The sequence below is a fragment of the Lactuca virosa genome, chromosome 3, assembly GCF_052849685.1.
Source record: "Lactuca virosa cultivar CGN04683 chromosome 3, Lactuca_virosa_CGN04683_v6, whole genome shotgun sequence".
NCBI lineage: Eukaryota > Viridiplantae > Streptophyta > Magnoliopsida > Asterales > Asteraceae > Lactuca > Lactuca virosa.
Genome location: NC_136428.1, coordinates 126,587,716 through 126,607,567, shown reverse-complemented (window position 1 = coordinate 126,607,567; position 19,852 = coordinate 126,587,716). Strand labels below are relative to the sequence as shown.

The 19,852-nt window shown below is 35.2% G+C and overlaps 1 protein-coding gene and 2 pseudogenes across 1 annotated transcript; 1 reads left to right on the top strand and 2 right to left on the bottom strand.

Annotated features, from left to right (window-relative positions):
* Window positions 1–448: 448 nt before the first annotated feature.
* Window positions 449–1,671, top strand: LOC145164028 (MDIS1-interacting receptor like kinase 2 pseudogene; annotated as a pseudogene).
* A 2,928-nt stretch (window positions 1,672–4,599) lies between these two features.
* On the bottom strand, window positions 4,600–5,891 carry LOC145164027 (secreted RxLR effector protein 161 pseudogene; annotated as a pseudogene).
* Window positions 5,892–13,109: 7,218 nt separating this feature from the next.
* On the bottom strand, window positions 13,110–15,428 carry LOC145164026 (uncharacterized). Its single transcript, XM_079082756.1, has one exon. The coding sequence runs from the start codon at window positions 15,426–15,428 to the stop codon at window positions 13,110–13,112; it is 2,319 nt and encodes a 772-aa protein (XP_078938882.1).
* Between the last annotated feature and the right edge of the window lie 4,424 nt (window positions 15,429–19,852).

The following is a 19,852-nucleotide window of genomic DNA, read 5'->3' as shown; positions in this document are numbered from 1 at the left end:
AAAGGAGTTTGGGAAGATGAATAGTATGTTGAAATTGTCCTTGGCTGATAACCACCTTTCAGGAATTATACCTCTAGAGATTGGATCTTGTGAACTCCTTGAAGTACTCGATCTATCCACAAATAGATTGAATTGGTCAATACCAAAAAGTAGTAGCCAATGGGAACATATCCACTACTTGAATCTTAGTAATAACATGCTGAATGAGAAAATTCCATCGGAGATTGGTAAAGTAGTTCAACTTACGGTACTTGATTTATCTCATAATTTGCTCACAATAGCGATACCATCTGAAGTTCAAAGTTTGAAAAATCTACAAAAATTGAATCTTTCTCACAATAGACTATATGGTTCTATTCCTAATACTTTTACAATTTTGCGTAGTGGGATTGATATCAACCTGTCTTTCAATGAGCTCTAAGGTTCGGTTCCCCCATGCGCCAACTTTATGAATGCATCCATACAAGGTAATCCAGGTTTGTGTGGAAATGTCACGGGAGTAAAACTTTGTGCAAGTCAAATTATCAAGAAGAAAAACTATATGTTTCATCATAAGCTCTTCCTTGTAATTATGCTCCCTCTTATCGGGGCAGTTTTACTTGGTTTTTTCATGTGTGGCCTCATTGCTTATCGAAACCAAAAGAAAAACTCTCCACAGAAACCATTGGAAGAAGAAAGTGGTGATTATTTCACCATTACAAATTTTGACGGAAAAGTAGTGTGCGATGATATCTTGAAGGCAACAAATGATTTCGATGAAGCATACTGTATTGGGACCGGAGGATATGGGACTGTTTACAAAGCGAAGCTACAACCTAACAATGTGGTAGCTGTCAAGAAACTTCATTCATCATCTGAGAATGTTGATCATAATGGATTTCTTAATGAGATACGAGCATTAACGAACATAAGGCATCGACAGATAGTGAAACTTTATGGATATTGCTCATATGCCCGCCACTCAATTTTGATTTATGAATACCTTGAAAACGGAAGCCTTGGATCAATCTTAAGAAGTGATGTCTTAGCAAAAGAATTGGATTGGTTGAAAATGGTCAATATTGTAAAGGCTATAGCTAATGGTTTGGCTTATATGCATCACGACTGCTCACCTCCTATAACTCATAGACACATTTCCATTGCCAACATCCTTCTTGATTCTGATTATGAGGCACATATTTATGATTTTGGCACATCCAAGCTTTTAAAGCTAGACTCATCCAGTTGGACCGCAATTGTTGGGACCTATGGTTATATCGCACCAGGTAACATAATATTGTGATTGTAGTTCTACATCTTCATAAAATCATGTGGGGTTAATATCACATTTTTTTGTTTTTATTTTATGTTTGTTTGGATATAGAGCTTGCTTATATGATGGTGGCAACCAAGAAATGTGATGTGTATAGCTTTGGCATTGTTGCACTAGAAGTGATGATGGGAAAGCATCCTGGTGAACCACGAACATTGTCTGCTGATTATCTGGTGTTAGCAAATGTTGGAGATAGTCGGATTCCACTTCCTTCACCACAAGGTGAGAAACAAGTAAATTTAGTACTCAATCTCTCAAGAGCATGTTTGAACTCGAATCCACAAGAAAGGCCAACAATGCAGAAAATGTTGGAGATAGTCAGATTCCACTTCCTTCACCACAAGTTGAGAAACAAGTAAATTTAGTACTCAATCTCTCAAGAGCATGTTTGAACTCGAATCCACAAGAAAGGCCAACAATGCGCCAAGTTTCAAATCTGTTGATGAAGGCTTGATATTAGTGTACTTTCAATGTTATTTGCTTTTATCATGTTCCTTATATGCATCCTGATAATGTCTTTATTTAAATGCCTTTTGTTATGTAACTTTTAGTATGTTTTCTTAAATCATTATGCAGTAGATAAACAAATAAATCAGTGAAGATCGCCATCCTTTTAGAATCTTCACTTCTGGAAAATCAAGTATTGGTCAAGGACAAATCTATCGCTTAATACCCTTCATGACTGATTAGCTAAATAAACTTTCTTCGTAATTTAGCAACGACCTTTCACTTGCTTTGTTTTAAGGTGTAATTTATTAACAAGTTTTTCCATCACTTGGATTTCCAATAAATGTAACAAGTAGCAAAAATAACAATGGTAGATTACTTACATACGATAAATCATTTTCTACAATGTATGTCAAACAAATAACGACTAAAATACAAACTCCAATAGAGTTTTAAACAATATATAGAGAACATTTGCAATTTGTATCGGTTGCAATTCATCTTAATTCCAAATACGAAATTCCTATTAATTGCATGTTGGTGCTGGTCAGCAACCAGTGGAGTTTTACTGTAAGAGATGTGGAATAATTAGTTACCCTGAAAAAATTTCAACAAAAATAAAACAAAAGTTAAAATTAAACTATTGTGTTTTCTGTATTTACTTTGGCCATCAAACTCTATACCATAAAATTCAAATTCAAGAGAGTTGCCAAAGGTTGTAGGCAAGTCGGTAACATAATTTTATGATTTTGATGCTATATACCCCCTATGCTACATAACTCATTTATATATACAAATTTTGTATTAGGAAATAGATATTTATATTTTATATCTTATAGATAAAATTTGTCTTTACAAAGATGACAGCTTTAAATATTAAAAACAAGTTTTGCATTTCAAAGCAATTTACACGCAATCGGCTGTTAATTGGAATGGAAGACGTGCTACTAAAAAACCAAACAGAGTACCTTTAGTATCTGCTTACTCTCTTTGTCTGAAGTCAAAGTTGACTCTTTCTTTTCTACACATTAAATCAATTAATGTTATATCCATGTCATGCCATATTCCTATATGGATTACCCACAATGAGGTAATCGTGTATATATGATGTATATAGTATAATGAAGGCTTGATATTAGTGTACTTTCAATGTTATTTGCTTTTATCATGTTCCTTATATGCATCCTGATAATGTCTTTATTTAAATGCCTTTTGTTATGTAACTTTTAGTATGTTTTCTTAAATCATTATGCAGTAGATAAACAAATAAATCAGTGAAGATCGCCATCCTTTTAGAATCTTCACTTCTGGAAAATCAAGTATTGGTCAAGGACAAATCTATCGCTTAATACCCTTCATGACTGATTAGCTAAATAAACTTTCTTCGTAATTTAGCAACGACCTTTCACTTGCTTTGTTTTAAGGTGTAATTTATTAACAAGTTTTTCCATCACTTGGATTTCCAATAAATGTAACAAGTAGCAAAAATAACAATGGTAGATTACTTACATACGATAAATCATTTTCTACAATGTATGTCAAACAAATAACGACTGAAATACAAACTCCAATAGAGTTTTAAACAATATATAGAGAACATTTGCAATTTGTATCGGTTGCAATTCATCTTAATTCCAAATACGAAATTCCTATTAATTGCATGTTGGTGCTGGTCAGCAACCAGTGGAGTTTTATTGTAAGAGATGTGGAATAATTAGTTACCCTGAAAAAATTTCAACAAAAATAAAACAAAAGTTAAAATTAAACTATTGTGTTTTCTGTATTTACTTTGGCCATCAAACTCTATACCATAAAATTCAAATTCAAGAGAGTTGCCAAAGGTTGTAGGCAAGTCGGTAACATAATTTTATGATTTTGATGCTATATACCCCCTATGCTACATAACTCATTTATATATACAAATTTTGTATTAGGAAATAGATATTTATATTTTATATCTTATAGATAAAATTTGTCTTTACAAAGATGACAGCTTTAAATATTAAAAACAAGTTTTGCATTTCAAAGCAATTTACACGCAATCGGCTGTTAATTGGAATGGAAGACGTGCTACTAAAAAACCAAACAGAGTACCTTTAGTATCTGCTTACTCTCTTTGTCTGAAGTCAAAGTTGACTCTTTCTTTTCTACACATTAAATCAATTAATGTTATATCCATGTCATGCCATATTCCTATATGGATTACCCACAATGAGGTAATCGTGTATATATGATGTATATAGTATAATGAAGGCTTGATATTAGTGTACTTTCAATGTTATTTGCTTTTATCATGTTCCTTATATGCATCCTGATAATGTCTTTATTTAAATGCCTTTTGTTATGTAACTTTTAGTATGTTTTCTTAAATCATTATGCAGTAGATAAACAAATAAATCAGTGAAGATCGCCATCCTTTTAGAATCTTCACTTCTGGAAAATCAAGTATTGGTCAAGGACAAATCTATCGCTTAATACCCTTCATGACTGATTAGCTAAATAAACTTTCTTCGTAATTTAGCAACGACCTTTCACTTGCTTTGTTTTAAGGTGTAATTTATTAACAAGTTTTTCCATCACTTGGATTTCCAATAAATGTAACAAGTAGCAAAAATAACAATGGTAGATTACTTACATACGATAAATCATTTTCTACAATGTATGTCAAACAAATAACGACTGAAATACAAACTCCAATAGAGTTTTAAACAATATATAGAGAACATTTGCAATTTGTATCGGTTGCAATTCATCTTAATTCCAAATACGAAATTCCTATTAATTGCATGTTGGTGCTGGTCAGCAACCAGTGGAGTTTTATTGTAAGAGATGTGGAATAATTAGTTACCCTGAAAAAATTTCAACAAAAATAAAACAAAAGTTAAAATTAAACTATTGTGTTTTCTGTATTTACTTTGGCCATCAAACTCTATACCATAAAATTCAAATTCAAGAGAGTTGCCAAAGGTTGTAGGCAAGTCGGTAACATAATTTTATGATTTTGATGCTATATACCCCCTATGCTACATAACTCATTTATATATACAAATTTTGTATTAGGAAATAGATATTTATATTTTATATCTTATAGATAAAATTTGTCTTTACAAAGATGACAGCTTTAAATATTAAAAACAAGTTTTGCATTTCAAAGCAATTTACACGCAATCGGCTGTTAATTGGAATGGAAGACGTGCTACTAAAAAACCAAACAGAGTACCTTTAGTATCTGCTTACTCTCTTTGTCTGAAGTCAAAGTTGACTCTTTCTTTTCTACACATTAAATCAATTAATGTTATATCCATGTCATGCCATATTCCTATATGGATTACCCACAATGAGGTAATCGTGTATATATGATGTATATATAGTATAATGAATAACAAATACAAACTAAAATACAGGGATTATGTTATCTAAAACTATACATCATAATATTTGAATATCACTTGTTCTTATCGCTAATACCCCCCCTCAAGCAAAGTGGTGGTGGAGCAACACGGAGCTTGGCACGAAATACTTCAAATAATGGACGTGGTAGACTTTTGGTGAAGATATCTGCAAGCTGTAAAGACGTAGGAACAAACCGAGTGTACAAGCGTCCAGATGCAACTAATTCTCGTACAAAATGATAGTCAATGTCAATATGTTTTGCACGCTTGTGGGAGACGGGATTTTGGCTAAAAAATAAAGCACTACGATTGTCGCACAATAAGGTTGGGCGATCAGGTGGAAGTGCATGAAGTTCACGCAGTAAATGAGTTATCCATACTATTTCAGCTGCTGTGTTAGCCATAGCCCGATATTCTGACTCACAACTTGAACGAGAGACAGTGGGTTGCTTCTTAGCACTCCAGGAGACAATGTTGCGGCCAAGAAATATAGAATAGTCATAACTGGAGCGTCGTGTTTCAATGCATCGTTCCCAATCTGCATCCGAGTAACCCACTAAGGAAGAAGTGGGTGGTGGTGTGAAAAGAAGACCATAAGACATGGTGCCTTTAACATATCGGAGGATCCGTTTGACAGCTTGAAAGTGATCGGTTGTGGGAGAATGCAAGAATTGACTTACTTGATTTACCACATAAGACAAGTCTAGACGAGTAATCGTGAGATATTGCAATGCGCCCATGACGAGCGGTCGTTGTCGCGTCAAAAATAAACCTTATTTCCACTAATCTAGCGAGTGGTAAGTAAGGGTCGGATCCAGAAGAGCTTATGGTTAATAGTTTAGTTACTATTTTGATTTAACGATAAAGAAATAATGATTAATTTGAGATTTATAAATATGATGACAAACAAAAAATATATGATTTTAATTCAATTAAAAACAATGATCGCTTCCGGTTTCAGAATTAATAATTATATGAATTAGAAATGAGTGTTATTAATTTTTCATAGTCGATTCAATTAAAGTCTAAGTCCAAAATAGAAAATAAGTGTAACCGCACCCTCCATCCTACACACCGCTATTGGATGATTTGGCACGGTGGGGAGATCACTTAAAATTATTTTAAACTTGGAATAATTAATTGATAAATGAATAAAATAAGTGTAACGATTTTATAATGTTAAAAACATAAACAAAATCCACAAATAATATTCAACAAATTCAAATGTTCACACCCAAAAATAATACAATAAGTAAGAATTAAAACCTACTCCCGGTTGCGATCACGAGAGGATTTAGCCGCGCATTGTAGACTTATACAAACTCATATTTGTATTCTTGAATTCTTGATGTCTTGATCTTGAATCTTGAAAAGTCTTGAATATTTGATGGCTTGAATTCTTTGAAAAAGAAAGGAATTTGGAAGACTAAAATGCTTCCAAAAAAATATAGAAATTTCCTAAAGAAGGTGGTAGTATGAAAGTAGGTTGGTATAAGAGATATAAGAGGTGTCTTAGAGATAAGAGGTGTGTAAGAATGTAAGAGGGTGTGTTGAAATGGTGATTTTGAGGTGGTATTTATAGTGAATTTTTGGAAAATTAAATACCAAAAAGAATGAAATAAAGCTAGGAATATTAAGCTTTTAGATTGGATCTAAGATCCAATCTAAATCTCATGAAAAAGAATTCAAAAGAATTAAAAAGATGGAATTATTTGGTTTTGTTGGGAAGAATTTGGGTTTAAAATAGGAAAAGTGGTGAAAAAGTGGTTAAAATTGGTTGGAAAGTGTTTAAAAGATAGGAAAACCCGTAGGTTCAGCACATGGCACAAGTACTTGGAGCTGGCATCAAAACGGCGTCGTTTAGGGGCTTTTTTCGCGGGTCCAGATTGGGTCGGAACGCGGATCTTCGTGTGAGGTAATACGAATCGGAGTCGCGGGTCGGAGCGGATCGAATCCGGGTATGGATCGGATCGGATGACGTCATCGATGACGTCATATTCGGAAAAAAGCGCGGATCTAAACCCGGGTCGGATCGGGGTCGGGTCGGTAATCGCTGGATCTTTCTGTGAGGCGAAATGGTTACGGGGCGGACTTCGGATCTCGACTCGGGTCTTCCGGATCTGGGTCGCGAATTGAAACCTGGGCTCCGGGTTTGGGCTTCTGGTTTGGGCTCCGGGTTTGGGCTCCGATTTTTTTTTTGTTTCTTTTCTATTTTTTTTTTCTTTTTTCCAATTTAAATTAAATTAAATTAATTTAATTAATATAAATTATTTAGAAATTAAATAATTAATTCCCAATAATTTATTTTAATTAAACCTCATTAATTAATTTAAATTCTTTTTTTTTATATTTTTATTTTATTTTCTCGTCTTTCCAACGCGGCTATTTTTTGAATTCTTTGACTTTTTTATCTCGTTTTTCTTCGTGTAATTCCTTGAACTTCTTTTTGCATCTTTTTGTACCATTTTCATCATATTTACCACCTACAAACATAATTCAAATACATGTCAAAGTAGCACCATTCTTAGATAAAATCGGTTATTTTACATAAATTATAGTATATTAAGCGTGATGTAAAATATACCGATCAAACCTCCCCAACTTATCTCTTTCTCGTCCCGAGAAAGATCCAAATGTAATTGATTAGCGTGCTAGAAAACTTCTTTGATGTTTTTGAAAACTAAAGATATGAATTATAAACTAGTTTTCACATGGAACCATAACAGAATTAAATAGCACCAATCAATACCACCTGATCAAGATATAGCAACAAATGAGGTCACATTTCTTTCTTTGAAGTGGAGACGTGTTTCAAGGTCGATTTAAAGATATCGTTTTACCATAGGCTTGATCTACCTCTACTTAGTGACTACTTAAATAGCAATCAAAAGGACTTTCATGTTGTAATGTTCGGCTAAGGGTAGGGTAGGGATGTTTTTGGATTGGTGACTTGGGTCTTTTAGACTTTAAGAGCACAACAAAGATAATTATTATAACTCGATAAATACAATACAACTATATACAAACATTAATAACATCTACAACTTATCTAAAATGACTCAAAACGTTTAGATAAGACAAAAATCTTTTTGGATTATGTTCAATTTAAAAATCATGACATTATTTGAATATGTCAATTCAAATTAAAATTTTATTATTAACAAAAACACAAAAGTTATTCAAACTAAAATGCTTGGTTCTGGTTTTTTTTTTTTTTTTTTTTTTTTTTTTTTTTTTTTTTTGCACAGCAAAACCCCAAAGTGTATATATATGGACTCAACTTGAAACAAAAATTGCAAACGTTTACAAACATATAAAATATTTCTAACTAACCTTCACTAACGCTATACTTTTATTTTTAACATTTTTTTTTTTTGAACACAACAGATATATATCAAAATATGGAAGCTCAAACTTTAGATTTGTTTCTAAACTTTGATTTTTCTAAAAATAACAAATAACAAAAAAAAAATCTCACATCATACAACTTTAAACTTAGGCTTAGATTTTCTAAAAATGTCGAAAATTTGTGTAAAATGTTTCGAACAACGTTAATTTCTTGATATCTAACCTTAAGTTTATAAAACTATAAATACTTACACAAACAAAAAGAGAACATTCAAATAAAGGGGTAGCTGTCTTCTTTTTCAATTTATATATATATTAAACCAATTTTTTTTAGAACCAAGCAAGAGAAATTTTCTGAAATTTCACAATTTATTTGACTCGCTAAAATATGAACAATATATATAACAAATACATACACGGAAATGATAAAACTTTGCTTTATAAAGTCGAAAGACATGGTAGGAAAGTGTTTGGGATATGGCTTAAATCTGCTTAAGAAACGAACAGGCTAAGGCTCAAAGTGGTTAACAACAGGGATTTTAAATACAAATGGGTAGGCTTAAGGGTTAATTGGCTAAAAATAAAAATAAATGAATTGCCTTTATCATTTTGATATTCAGTATTCTTAAAATAGAGTTAAAACAAGTTCTAGAAAGCTGATCTACTGCATGAAATGTATCAGTCTGTTACGGTCCACTTTCTCACTGTTATGCATCCTATTGTTTGTTTCTATATCCATACAAGTAATACTAATTGGTGCTTCAAAATGTTTTGTTTTTTTTTTTTTTTTTTTATGTTTCCTGCTATAATTTGGTAAAAGCACACTAACATACTAACACAATTACATTCTTTCCTTTTTGGCATAATTTCTTATTTATATTAAAAAAAAATCACACAAAACAAACAAAAAATCGAGATCACATGATAGTTCTTGGTAGAGGAGGCTTTTATATCTTCAAAAATAGGAGAAAAATGTTGAAATTTTTTTTTTCTTGTTGGGCTCCATCAAAACCAAAAATTGCAGCATATTTGGTTTGTCGCCTTTTTCTCATTTAAGTATACCTCCCCAACTTTAAACTTTGCATCGTCCTCGATGTAAAACACAAAAGAAAACCATAAAACAATAAAATGAAATAAACCACAAACACACCAAATAAAATAAATCCATCATTTTCGCTGAGGATCGCGATTGCACTTGGCATGTGCAACAATCCTTTTAAACCCCTAGGTTACCCTAGTGGACGAGTGAAGTCTCGTGAGGGTTTGCAGTGAACATACCCACAAAGTTCTCGGGTTGCCTCCCGAAGTAGCGCTAAGTTTAACGTCTTCAGCCAAACGTGTTACCTCGAAGCAAAAACTAGATGACGTAAGTGGGTTGTTCTTGTAAAAAGTCAACCCGTTCTACTTGTACCTCATGTCGTGTGGCGGATGAAATATAGGGCTTGAGACGATGCCCGTTTACTTTGAATGACTCACCGCCTTTTTCATCTTTGATCTCAATCGCTCCGTGAGGTGTGACATCAACTACTTCATATGGTCCTGACCATTTGCTTTTCAATTTCCCGGGAAAAAGCTTTAACCGTGAATTAAATAGCCACACTTTTTGTCCTTTTCAAAAGTTTTGATCTTTAATTTTGCATCGTGGAATGCTTTCATCTTGGACTTATATGTGACAGCATTATTGTATGCCTCATCCCGGAGTTCTTCCAGTTCACTCAATTGTAGTTTTCGTTCTTTTCCTGGTTGATCATACTCCAAATTTACTTCTTTGATGGCCCACAATGCTCGATGTGCTAACTCAACCGGTAAGTGACATCCTTTTCCATAAACAAGTCTATAAGGGGTTGTGCCAATCGATATTTTGAAAGCAGTCTGATAGGCCCAAAGCGCATCGTCTAGTCGAAGTGACCAGTCTTTGCGGTCAGGTCTAACGGTTTTTTGTAAAATTTCTTTGATCTATCGATTAGACACTTCCACTTGACCACTTGTTTGAGGGTGGTAAGGTGTGGCAATTCTATGATTCACACCATATTGTTTGAGTAGTTTGCCAAATTTAAAGTTTTTAAAATGTGACCCCCCATCACTGATGATCACACGAGGGATACCATGTCTCACAAAAATATTTTTCTTGACAAACTTACAAACAACATGGTGATCATTTGTTTTGGTGGCCTCGGCTTCAATCCACTTTGAGACATAATCGACAGCCACCAAAATATAAATATTGCCGAAAGAAGTTGGAAAAGGACCCATAAAGTCAATTCCCCACACATCAAATATTTCAACAACCAAGATGGGGTTTAATGGCATTTGGTCTCTTTTTGAGATCCCCCCAACTTGTTGGCATTTCAAACAGGATTTAACAAACACATGCGCATCACGAAAAATTGTTGGCCAGAAGAAACCCGTGTCTAGAACTCTGTGACCCGTCTTTTGAGCACTGAAATGTCCTCCACATGCGTATGAGTGACAATGAGCCAATAAATCTTGAATTTCATGGTCAGGGACACATCTCCGAATTATTTGATCTGGTCCAATCTTGAATAAGTCTGGATTGTCCCAAATAAACCGTTTTGCTTGTGCCATGAAATGTTTCATCTTTTGCTTTGTCCAATACTCTGTTATTTTTCCTGTAGCCAAATAATTCACAATATTAGCAAACCAAGGTAATCCATTGATGTTCAATAATTGTTCATCGGGAAAGGTATCCCGAATTTCATCCTTGAAAGTGCTTGATACATCAATGGGGAGTCTGGACAAGTGATCAGCTACTACATTATCACTTCCTTTCTTATCCTGAATTTCTAAGTTAAATTCTTGTAGTAGCAATATCCATCTAATAAGCCTCGGTTTTGCATCTTTCTTTTGCATGAGATGACGCAAAGCACTATGGTCCGTAAAAACAACAACTTTTGACCCCCAAACATATGAGCGAAATTTGTCTAAAGCAAAGACAACTGCTAACAACTCTTTTTCCATTGTTGTGTAACTCAATTGTATATCGGAAAAAGTTTTGCTACCATAAGAGATTACAACGGGCTTTTTATTCACCCGTTGCCCCAATACAGCACCAACCGCATAATAACTTGCATCACACATGATTTCAAAAGGTTGTGACCAATCAGGTGATCGCAATATCGGTGCTTGGGAAAGTTGTCCCTTTAGATTTTGAAAGGATTTCATACACGATTCATCAAAAGAAAATGGTGCGTCTTTAGAGAGCAAATTGCATAAAGGTTTTGAAATCGCACTAAAATTTTTGATGAATCGTCTATAAAAACCTGCATGTCCAAGAAAAGATCTCACGCCTTTGACATTTGTGGGAGGTGGTAGTAAGGAAATGAGTTGTACTTTGGAATGGTCAACTTCAAATCCTCTTTCAGAAACAACATGCCCAAGTACAACTCCTTCTTTAACCATGAAATGACTTTTCTCCCAACTTAAAACCAAGTTTGTCTCCATGCAACGTTTCAAAACTTTTACCAATTGTTGGAGACATGTGTCAAATGTTGATCCAAAAATAGAGAAATCATCCATAAAAATTTCCAAGGACTCCCCGACCATGTCTGAAAAAATACTAGTCATTAATCTTTGAAAAGTGGCAGGGGCATTACATAATCCGAATGGCATTCGTCGGAATGCGAAAGTACCATAGGGACATGTAAAAGTAGTCTTGGCTTGGTCTTCAGGATGTATAGGTATTTGATTGTATCCAGAATACCCATCGAGAAAACAATAAAACTTTTGACCTGATAATTTCTCTATTATTTGGTCAATCAAAAGGTAAAGGAAAATGGTCTTTTAAAGTGGCAGTATTTAATTTGCGATAATCAATACAAACCCGCCACCCGGTTACCGGCCGAGTGGTTATCTTTTCACCACTTGAAGTTTCTACGATCGTGATGCCAACTTTCTTTGGAACGGTTTGCGTTGGGCTAACCCATACACTGTCAGAGATTGGGTAGATGATTCCGGCATCTAACCACTTTAACACTTCTTTCTTCACGACTTCCCTCATATTAGGGTTCGATCTTCTTTGCGTCTCTCTTGATGGTTTTGTCGACGGTTCGGTAATGATTCTATGCATGCAAACTGCTGGGCTTATTCCCTTAAGATCGGCAATTGTCCATCCAACTGCGGCTTTGTATGTGTTAAGCACCTTCAGTAATGCTTGTTCTTGTTCCTCTGTCAAATCTGATGCAATGATCACCGGAAGCGTTTGATTTTCTCCTAAAAAGCCATATTTCAAATGCTTCGGTAATAACTTCAATTCCAATGCTGGTGGTTCTTCCAATGATGGATTTATCTTTAAATCAATTGAATCTGGGAGATCATCAAAATTATTTGACCAAGTTGACGTGCGACCATGGATAGCATTCAGAAACTCTTTTTGATCTTCAATTGATTGAGATCTGTCACTGTCACAAAAAACATCCTCCAAATCATTGGTTATGTCCAGGAGCATATTTGCGGTATGCTCGTGAACACAATCCCCGATGGTGTCTATCATAAAGCAATCATTATGATCTGGAGAGTTAGCGTTCGGTTCAAAGGCTTGTAGTCTCAACTTGCGGTTGCCAAAAGTCACGTCAATTGCACCATCTCGACAACTAATTTGAGCATTTATAGTTGCTAAAAAAGGGACGACCGAGAATGACATTTTGTTGTTTGTCCTTGAAGTGTTTTTCAGAGTCCATAACTATGAAGTCAACTGGGTAATAAAAATCTTCCACCTTGACTATGACATCAGGCAACATCCCCCGTGGTAATTTAAGTGACAAATCGGCCATGGACACAGTAATGTTAGTTGGTTGCAATGGGCCAAGGTCATATTTATCATATAAACTACCAGGAAGGACATTGATACTTGCTCCAAGATCAAGAAGTGCCTTTTTGATTTTTATGTTTCCAATTTCAATTGTAATTAAAGGTGCTCCAGGATCTTTTAATTTGGGTGGAAGTATTCCTGTCAAAGCGGCACTAACATGTGCTGTACCGTTTGATTTTGTTGGAATTCGGTGACGTCTCTTTTGAGTACATAAATCTTTGAGGAATTTAGCATAAGCCGGAATTTGCTTAATGGCATCGATAAGTGGGATGTTAATTTTGACTTGTCGAAAAGTTTCCCAAATATCATCATTTTTTTTAAAAACTTGTTTTTCTGGGTTTTTCAAAGCTGTTGGGTAAGGGGTGGTATTTGTCTCCACATGTCCTTCCCCAACTTTAGACAGTTCCGACTCATGCAATTTTCCTTTTAATTTATGTTCTCGTTTAATTGGTGTTTTAAGAGTCTTTTCACTTTCATTATCAGAAGATACATAATCCTCCACTAAAACCTCATCAGGATTTTTTAACGAGTTTGGTGTAGGCTTATGCACTTGATTATCATATGATTTACCACTACGTAGAATAGTTACCTCATTTAGATGTGCGTTGTTGTTGGTGGTGTTGCTAGTTGAAGCTCTTGAGTGTTGAGGATTTACTTGCGTGGTGCCCGGAAGGTTGCCAGGTGGTCGCCGATTTATTTGCTCTGCTATTTGTCCCAATTGCTTCTCAAGTATTGAAATTGATTTGGAGTTAATTTCATTTTGCTTGAGACTTTCCTTCATCATGTTCATCAATTGTTCCATTTGCTTATCATGGTATGGTTCACTTGTCTTTCCATGATTTGCTTGAGAAGAAACCGGCCCATGATGTTGATTTTGACTGGATTGGCCCGAATTGTTGTTGCTGACCTTGTTCCCTTGCCAGGGGTTGAAGTTGTTGTTGTTGTTCCGCCAATTTGAACTTGAATTGTTGTTGTTCCTCCATCGGTCATTGTTGCTTTGGTTGTTGAATTGATTGTGTTGTTGTTGTGGTCTATAGAAATTTCGCCTTTCTTCATTCAAGTCAGCCTGATCACCGGAAGAATAAAAGACTTCTTCAACTTTATCATTGTTTTGAGCGAACATGTTCCCTTTTCTGCAGTCTTTAGTCTTGTGTGGTCCTTCACATAAACTGCAAACAGTTTGAACATTAGATTGAGGGTTTTGTTTAAGTTGACTGATTTCAGTTGTCAGTTTCCGCATTTGGGAAAGGACTTCAGTCAGTACTTCATCGGTTTGATGTACACTCTCAAATTTAAGTTGTTTGTTTTTGTTGCCACGATATTGGACCGAATGAGCGGGACTGCCATTCATTGCCATTTCATCTATGAGTTCATAAGTTTCTTCTGGTGTTTTGTTCCTTATGGAAGCTCCGGCAGCTGCATGGAGTGATTGTTGTGTATGAATGTCCAAACTATTGAAGAATGTTTGAACCTGCCTCCACATAGGTAGCTCATGATGTGGGCATCTTTGGAGTAGTTCTCGGTATCTTTCCCATGCTTCGTATAGCGATTCGCCATCTTCAGCTTGAAATGAAAGGATTTCATTGATCATCATGTTTGTCTTTGATGGTGGAAAGTACTTGGTTAGGAATTTGTCAGCCAAGTCTTCCCAAGTGGTGATGGATTCAGCGGGTAATGTTGAGAACCACCTCTTGGCACGACCTCGTAGAGAGAAAGGAAAGAGGCGTAGTCGGATTGCATCTTCAGTTACTCCATCCATCTTGAACATGTCACAAATGTCCAAGAAACTAGTGATGTGTGTATTGGGGTCACTATCGGGTGAGCCATCGAATTGCGCACTATTTTGCACCATTTGGATCACATGCATCTTGATCTCAAAAGTTGTAGCTCCTACTTCAGGTCGTTTAATGCATGATTTGGTCCCGTCAAGTGAGGGTCGTGCAAAATCTCCCATGGTTTTTCGGTCTGTCATCTTGTCGTCGGCTTTGTTGGCTTCTTCAAAAATTAAGGCGCGGTGAGTAACACGATTTCTTTTTGCCGCTCTTTCGATTTCTGAGTTAAAAAGCAATGGAGAGGATCGTCTCGAATAACGAGTATGCATGCACAACAAAAAAAAAATATAAACGCGTAAAAGGAATTTAACAATTATAAATAAAGACTATAAGAATCAAATAAATTTTTTTTATATGTATTTTTTATATTTTTTTTGTTATATATTTTCGAAGTTATAAAAAAAATCAAATAAACAAAAAAGAAAAAAAAATTATATATTTTTTTTATATATTTTTTTCGAAATTATACATAAAAATCAAAAAAAAAATTCTGATTTTTTTTTATTATATATATATATTAGAAAATTATACTAAAATATATATATATATATATATATATATATATATATATATATATCAAATAAACAACTAGAAAGAAAATGTGAAATTTTTTTATCAAAAATTTTGTTTTTAATTTTTTTTTTTAATTTAAAATAAAAATCAAAATAAATAACTAAATATTAAGCGCAATAGCTCCCCGGCAACGGCGCCAAAATTTGACGAGGGGTCGTTGTCGCGTCAAAAATAAACCTTATTTCCACTAATCTAGCGAGTGGTAAGTAAGGGTCGGATCCAGAAGAGCTTATGGTTAATAGTTTAGTTACTATTTTGATTTAACGATAAAGAAATAATGATTAATTTGAGATTTATAAATATGATGACAAACAAAAAATATATGATTTTAATTCAATTAAAAACAATGATCGCTTCCGGTTTCAGAATTAATAATTATATGAATTAGAAATGAGTGTTATTAATTTTTCATAGTCGATTCAATTAAAGTCTAAGTCCAAAATAGAAAATAAGTGTAACCGCACCCTCCATCCTACACACCGCTATTGGATGATTTGGCACGGTGGGGAGATCACTTAAAATTATTTTAAACTTGGAATAATTAATTGATAAATGAATAAAATAAGTGTAACGATTTTATAATGTTAAAAACATAAACAAAATCCACAAATAATATTCAACAAATTCAAATGTTCACACCCAAAAATAATACAATAAGTAAGAATTAAAACCTACTCCCGGTTGCGATCACGAGAGGATTTAGCCGCGCATTGTAGACTTATACAAACTCATATTTGTATTCTTGAATTCTTGATGTCTTGATCTTGAATCTTGAAAAGTCTTGAATATTTGATGGCTTGAATTCTTTGAAAAAGAAAGGAATTTGGAAGACTAAAATGCTTCCAAAAAAATATAGAAATTTCCTAAAGAAGGTGGTGGTATGAAAGTAGGTTGGTATAAGAGGTATAAGAGATATAAGAGGTGTCTTAGAGATAAGAGGTGTGTAAGAATGTAAGAGGGTGTGTTGAAATGGTGATTTTGAGGTGGTATTTATAGTGAATTTTTGGAAAATTAAATACCAAAAAGAATGAAATAAAGCTAGGAATATTAAGCTTTTAGATTGGATCTAAGATCCAATCTAAATCTCATGAAAAAGAATTCAAAAGAATTAAAAAGATGGAATTATTTGGTTTTGTTGGGAAGAATTTGGGTTTAAAATAGGAAAAGTGGTGAAAAAGTGGTTAAAATTGGTTGGAAAGTGTTTAAAAGATAGGAAAACCCGTAGGTTCAGCACATGGCACAAGTACTTGGAGCTGGCATCAAAACGGCGTCGTTTAGGGGCTTTTTTCGCGGGTCCAGATTGGGTCGGAACGCGGATCTTCGTGTGAGGTAATACGAATCGGAGTCGCGGTCGGAGCGGATCGAATCCGGGTATGGATCGGATCGGATGACGTCATCGATGACGTCATATTCGGAAAAAAGCGCGGATCTAAACCCGGGTCGGATCGGGGTCGGGTCAGTAATCGCTGGATCTTTCTGTGAGGCGAAATGGTTACGGGGCGGACTTCGGATCCCGACTCGGGTCTTCCGGATCTGGGTCGCGAATTGAAACCTGGGCTCCGGGTTTGGGCTTCTGGTTTGGGCTCCGGGTTTGGGCTCCGATTTTTTTTTTGTTTCTTTTCTATTTTTTTTTCTTTTTTCCAATTTAAATTAAATTAAATTAATTTAATTAATATAAATTATTTAGAAATTAAATAATTAATTCCCAATAATTTATTTTAATTAAACCTCATTAATTAATTTAAATTCTTTTTTTTATATATTTTTATTTTGTTTTCTCGTCTTTCCAACGCGGCTATTTTTTGAATTCTTTGACTTTTTGATCTCGTTTTTCTTCGTGCAATTCCTTGAACTTCTTTTTGCATCTTTTTGTACCATTTTCATCATATTTACCACCTACAAACATAACTCAAATACATGTCAAAGTAGCACCATTCTTAGATAAAATCGGTTATTTTACATAAATTATAGTATATTAAGCGTGATGTAAAATATACCGATCAACCCACAAGAAAACGGTAGAGGGTAGGATCCATAAAAGGAGAACCAGTGGATACCAAATACTCAGAAGTGGATAAAGGATTAGAAACTGGTTTAGAGTCTAGCAGACCAGCACGATCCAGTATATCATGAGCATACTTGGTTTGGGTGAGAAACAAACCACCTTCACCGGGGAGATAGGAAACTTCAAGTCCCAAAAAGTAATTCAAGCGGCCTAAATCTTTGATGGCAAATTCATCATGTAGTTTAGAAATAAACCGTTGAATGAGAGATGAAGTATTGCCTCTAAGAATTATATCATCCACGTAGACCAACAAGTATAAAATGTGGGATTGTCTCTTAAAAACGAACAGAGAAGTATCCGCTCTACTACATACGAAGCCAAGGGTGATTAGAAAAGCACTCAGGCATTGAAACCATGCGCAAGGAGCCTGCTTTAACCCATATAATGCCTTTTTTAATATACAAACATGGTCTGGAAAACGAGGATCTTGGTAATCAGGTGGTTGCTCCGTGAAAACTGTATCAGTAAGATGCCCGTTGAGAAAAGCATTATTGACGTCTAACTGATGCAAGGGCCATTGATGCATGACAGCTAAGGTTAAAACAATACGAACTGTGGCGGCCTTAAAAAACAGGACTAAACGTATGAGTGTAATCAAGTCCTGGAATCTGGGTGAACCCTTGAGCAACCAAACGTGCCTTAAGCCGTTGAACGGAACCATTCGAGTTGTATTTGGTGCGATATATCCACTTAGAGCCAACTACATTAGTCTTTGGAGGTCGTGGAACAAGATCCCAAGTATTATTGGAACGAAGAGCAAACATCTCTTCTTCCATAGCTAACAACCATTGAGGATTTTTGGCAGCGGATTTGAATCCTCGCGGTTCCTTGATTGTGAGTAAAGAATGCACCAATGGAGACGAGATTTGAGTAGCAAGAAAATCAAAGATTCTTCTTGGTTTGAGTGTGCCTATTTGGGAGCGAGTGACCATGGGGTGAGTGACTGCTGGCACATCAGGAGATGGTGTTGGTGATGTAGTCAGAGATGCAAGAGGCAACTCATGATCATTTGGAGTCATAGGGGCAGCAGGTGGCGATCCATGGTCATCGTGTAAGCAGATCCGGCATGGTGATAACGATGATGAAGGTGGTGGTGTGGCCGGCGGTGTAGAGGACGATGAGTGCAGCGGTGTAGATTCATCAAAGTCAGAAAAAACCATAACAACATCGTTTGATGTAGAAGGGGTACCACTGAAAGGAAAGGATTGTTCATCAAATACTGCATGCCTTGTAATATAAATGGGATTTATGGAAGGATCGAAGCGAATATAACCCTTGTATTGAGAACCATATCCAGGAAAGACACATGGAGCACTGCGGGGTTCAAGTTTATTAGATGAATACTTACGTAGATAGGGAAATACTCAGCAACCAAAAGGATGGAATATGGCATAATTTGGTCGTATGTTGATTAGTAGTTGATATGGTGACTTGTGTTGAAGTAGTGGAGTGGGTAAACGATTGACGGTGTAAACAGCAGCACTAAATGCATCAACCGAAAAATGAGCAGGAGCCCGAGCGTTGAAGAGCATGGCGAGACCTGTTTCTGTAATGTGACGGTGCTTACATTTAACACAGGCATTTTTCTCCGGTGTGTAAGGGCAAGACATCCTATTGTGAGTTGCATTTTGCATTAATAACGTGCGCACTCGTAAGTTTGTGAATTCGGTGCCACCATCAGATTGAAAATTCTTCATCTTGCAAGTGAATTGGGTTTGAACGAAGGCTAGAAAATCTTCAAGCACATGATAAAATTTTGATTTGGTTTTCAAAGGATAAAACCAAGTGAAGCGTGAGAAGTCATCCACAAATATGCAATAGTATAAATAACCATCTGTTGTGGGAACCGGTGTCGGTCCCTATAAGTCACAATGAACCAAATCAAGCCCATTTGAAGATCGTTTATCAATAAGAGTAAAAGGTAAACGCTTGCTTTTGGCTACTTGACAAGATGAAAAAAATCGTAGGTTTAGGTAATAATGAAGTCAACGAAAAACAACCAGTCTTATTTAAAACAGAAAGGGTATCAAAAGAAACATGACCTAATCTAGCATG

What these genes read in the sequence shown, in the direction of transcription:
- LOC145164026 (XM_079082756.1), bottom strand. Translation starts at nt 15,428, where the DNA reads ATGCATACTCGTTATTCGAGACGATCCTCTCCATTGCTTTTTAACTCA.